Source organism: Terrapene carolina, unplaced genomic scaffold, assembly GCF_002925995.2.
Source record: "Terrapene carolina triunguis isolate 2854851 unplaced genomic scaffold, T_m_triunguis-2.0 Scaffold28051, whole genome shotgun sequence".
In the NCBI taxonomy this organism is placed as follows: Eukaryota; Metazoa; Chordata; order Testudines; family Emydidae; genus Terrapene; species Terrapene triunguis.
Window position 1 is genome coordinate 1,761 of NW_020692402.1, and position 4,893 is coordinate 6,653.

Sequence of the window (4,893 nt, forward strand, 5' to 3'; positions counted from 1 at the left end):
TTATACATAGGTCATCCTGATATCTTATTTTTCTCACCTCTATTTAGACTATAGTCTACATTCCATACTTATCTAACACAAGGTCGCAACAACTTCTCAAACAGTTCTTTCCCACTTGCCTCACACAATCCTCGCTTCGACAAATTTCACGTTATTACAGTTACACCTAGCCTGACTCTTGCTAACAGAGACTGTTTGCATTGAAATCCCCATCAAATCCCTGTCAGTTCTTGCTCTACTTCCACAACACACACACACACACACACACACACACACACACACAGAGTTGTGACAGAAGCTTCTTCTTTATGGTGCCTGGGTTACTTGTGTTCTTCTGCTGGCGCCAGCCTTCTTCTTCTTCTTCTTTTTTGTTTTTTGAACTCTGAAAGACAAAATAGACATTTTTCTACCACCACCACCACCCTTAGTGGGGTAACAATTCGAGGTCACTGTTTGGAATCCCCTTTCCATGGGTTAAGCTGTGAAGAATGGAACCATTTTAACTTTGGCTTGTTTAGCCTTTTTGTCCAGGTTTCTCCCTGGTATGCTGCTGGGCTGGCCTTTTCCACAGTGTTCACAGGGCCTTCCCATTTCATACCCAAAGAATGAGCTTGTTCTGCACATTTTCAATACAGCACCTGGTCTCCAACCTCCGCTCAACAGGCTTCTTCACCCAGCCCAGCCTTTTATCCACCTTTTTTACATTAAGGCCCGATTGTTCTGCTATTTCCTTGTGGGTTTCTGTTAGTGTCTCTAAAAGGGACTGGATCCGTTGGTCATTTAGCACTTTGGGTTGCCACCCAACTGGAATATCTACATCCAGCCACCATTGCTGGGGTGTTCTCATGTCCCTTCCTGTCATTGCTACAAAGGGAGTATAACCGCGACCTGCTGACCATAGGGCCATTAGAATCATAGGCAGTTTTTCATCCCAATCTTTTCCATTTTCTTTTACCATTTTTCTTAAAGCATCCTTTAGAGTGCGGTTAGTTTGTTCCACTTGTCCTGAGGATTGGGGGTGGCCCCCAATGTGGAACCTTTGCTTAATGCCTAATAATTTACACATTTTCTGCCCTTTCGCTAGGAGAAAATACAGTGGGCGACTCTTGTCCGCAGACATGTCAAGGAAATCCTTCGAGAAGTTCAGGGTTCCCAAAAGGGCTCTTAAGGATGCCACATCAGTAGGGGTGGGAAGTTTTCCAATCAGTTCCACCCGTTGTGCATCTGGGGTTCGTCCTTCCTTTCCCAATATGATCCCTAGGTATTTTACTGCTTGCTGTACCAATTGGGTCTTTGCTCTACTAGCTTTCAATCCAGTATCCTGAATGATGTGTAACACATTCTCAGTGATTCTATCAACCTCCTCCCTATTGTCCCCTTGCACCAAAATATAATAAGCACAGGAAATTACTCTTTTTTGGTCTTCAGGTATCAATTTTTCCCAAATCTTGACCACATGGGAGTGACAAATTGCGGGGGCATTATGAAAACCCTGGGGGACCCTTGTAAAACAGAACCGTTGTCCCCTGGAAGTGAAGCCACATTTGTACCAAGACTCAGGGTGTGAGGGAATGGCGGAGAAAGCATTTGCTAAGTCTGTCACTGAGAACCACTGTTCTCCTGCTGTTACTGCAGCAACCACTTCTTGGTACTTGGACACTCCCGGGGCAGTGGCAGGGGGTTACTGTGTTTAATGCTCTAAAATCCACTGTCATTCGCCAGGTCTTCCCATCCCCTTTTAGTACAGGCCAAATCGGGACATTATTAGTAATAGCCATTTGCACAATAACACCCTGTTCTAACAAGCTTTAAATGGTAGAATTCCTTCCTTCCTCTGCTTCTAAAGGATTCTTGTACTGGGGCTGTGGAGGGGGGTCAGGTCCTCGGATTAAAACCTCAGCATCAATTTTTCCACATTCTAATTTATTTTAGGCCCATACCCTTGGAAACGTTTCCACCCATGGGTCTCCTTCTTCTGCTTGCCCTCCTTCCGGGACCGGGGCCTTTATGGCCACATACCTTTGTACAGCATTAATGGAGGGGGTGGAAGTTTCTGCTGGCTCTTCACTATTTGTCCAGAGGAACCCATTGGCTAAATCCACAATGAGCCCCACACCATTAAGGTAAGGCATCCCCGATATTCCATCCTCCTTATCCACATCTCCAGTTTGATCCAGCTTCTGAATACAATAATCTACCCATGATTCCCAATTTCCTACATGGGTCAGGATCAGTCTTGTGATAAATGCTTCCACTGTCTCCCCTGTGTATGATACTAGTTGTGAATCTACACAACTAGATCTACTATTGACTTGATATAACAATATCTACATTGACTTGATATTAATTGGGTTCCAAACATTTGCCAGAACTTGTATAAATAAATTAGCTATTTTAATTAGCTTATGGCAAGATCACATGAGACATACAGGAATTATGCTGCAAGAGCAGATCCAACCCACTATTGGTCTAACCAAGTTTTACCTTGTTTTTTAGAGGAATTCAATCACCTTTTTACTTCCATAATGAACCTTACAAAGAAACATCCTGTTTTAGTCAAACATGATTTTGATAAGCCATTTCTGTTACACACTAACTCTTCTGCTATTGGGTTAGAAGCGGTAGTAATACTGAACCAAGAATGGGAATAGCCAATGATGCATTCAGCAAGGTCTGGGACACCCCTTCCTGCATCGATTTTGCATTGGGGGTGTGACGTTATCTGGATTTTATTTGATGACATTGTTTTTAAAGAGCCACTCATCTTTAGGTGTAGTGGATCTTGTGGTGATACAAGGACTGGAAAACCTAAGGAAACTGCTTTTCTAACTTCTTTGTTAGCCTGTGTGGTGAAACAGAAGTTTACTTTTGTCACTGGTTTGGTATATCTTATGGGATAATAACTACCAGTTTTAGGGTGCATTTGCCCTGTTTCTCAGCAATTTGTCCTGAATTTGGTATTCTCAGTTGTGACCCACCAAGGCACGGTTACAGCCAGATCCCCAGTTAGTGTAAATCCGGAGTAACTCGAGTCTAGCGGAAGCAGTTGCGGTGACTTTACACTAGCGAAGGATTTGGCCCCAGGAGCAATTCGCTCCATCCGTTGGGTCTGATGCAAACCCCAATGCGCTCGTCCCCTTTACACTGACAGACGCTGTCCTGTGAGTCTGACACAGAGACGGGCCCCAGGAGAGCCAATGTGCCAGGTCTGCGAGGGGAGAGCGACTCAGAACAGGACTCACTCCGGATTGGGGGTCACAGATGAAATGAGGGGCTCTGGGCAGGAAGGAAAGACACGTTGCCCGGGAATGGAAGGGTTAAAACTGCGGGGAGGTTTGTGTTACATTCACCAGGTTGCTGGGTCTCTTGTCTGAGCCCGGAGCCCTGTGTGTGTCACTGCTGCCCCTGCGTGGCTGCCGGAAGAAGGACGATTCCGCAGCCAAGGTTTTTGTATGATCACAAATCGGTTTCGTTTCATTGTGTCTCTACCACAGTAATAGCGGGCGGTGTCCTCGGGCTTCAGGCCGGTCAATTGCAGATACAGCAGGTTGTTGGGGTTGTCCCTGGAGATGGTGAAGCGTCCCTTGAAGGACTGTGCATAGTTGATGGTAGTTGAAGTTGCGTGTATTTCCCCGATCCACTCCAATCCCTTCCCAGGGGCCTGTCTGATCCAGCTCATCCAGTGGCTGCTGAAGGTGAACCCGGAGGCTTTGCAGGAGAGGCGGAGAGAGTCTCCGGGCTTTTTCACATCCCCTCCGGACTCCACCAGTGACTGGGACCGGACACCTGCGAATAAAGACAGGTTATAAATATTGGTATATAAACAGCGATAATGTCATCTATTGTTCTAACTCTGACCGTTATTCAGAGGAGGAAAATACCTTCCAAAGCTGCTACAGCGAAAATTACAAGGAGCAAAAATCCCATTCTCCCTGTTGTTGGAGGGGAAAGTTTTCAGGGGACTGGCTGGTCACTGCACAGACCCAGGGGCTGCGGATTGTGTCTCCGGGTGCAGCCTGGGCAGAGAGAGGCACAGATTTAAACAGGAAACTGTCTCCCTCATTTGCATGTCCCGCTTTATAAGAGACACACACTCCTGCTGCCAGTGATCTGACTGACTTGCCCTAGGGTTCCGGGTGCGGGAGTCAGACTGTCCCGGCCTGTGTGTCTGTGCAGCGCCGGGCACAGGGTGCTGGGATCCTCATTAGACTTTCGGACCCCTATTAATTTCATCTGGTGACCCCTGGTTTGTGTATTTGGGGAAAGGGTAAATAACTACTTTACTGCTTTAACCCAAAAGGCTGCGGCTTCTCAGTGACAGATCTGGGGATTGAGGGGTTTTAAGCCGGGAAGATGAGTAGCCGCATTTGTATCTCCTTCTTTTCTTAAGGGACTGGGGAATTCAGCTGCGAATGGACTCCAGATCCCAGCCCCGAGCTCACGGAGGAGAGTGACGGACTAGAGAGTCTAGCAGGGACTGTGTGACTGTGTCTTTAACACGCTCCCTGATACTTGATCAAGCCCTGGTAAATTCACATATCATCCTTAGGTCTGGCTCCTTCAAAGCTCTCGTGTTAAATATCCCCCTGCACGTTGCCTCTCTTAGTTAGCGGCCTAAATTCTGCAGAAATGGGTTGAAGGAAGGAAAATAAGTTACATATTGACACCGCTGTGAGACAGGTTGTGTCCTGCCCAGATGTAATCTTGAATTTGATTTCAGTTTAAACAGATTTATTGAAACACAGACCCGCAGAACGACTGTCTAACACATGAATTAACCAGACAGTAGTGGTGATAATTTACTGTGTGCTCAGAAAACCAGGCAGTTCTTAAAACGAGACGCTCTCTGTAGAGGGGGTATTTTATTATCAATGGGCATGTGCAAGAAACTTG

The 4,893-nt window shown here is 46.3% G+C and overlaps 1 gene segment (V, D, J or C); it reads right to left on the minus strand.

Annotated features, from left to right (window-relative positions):
• Window positions 1-3,489: 3,489 nt before the first annotated feature.
• Window positions 3,490-3,927, minus strand: LOC113408994 (the record flags this gene model as incomplete). The annotated part of the segment is given in 2 exon segments: window positions 3,490-3,786; window positions 3,882-3,927. Coding segments are annotated over 2 exon segments (343 nt in total), but the record flags the coding sequence as incomplete, so codon positions are not given.
• Window positions 3,928-4,893: the final 966 nt, after the last annotated feature.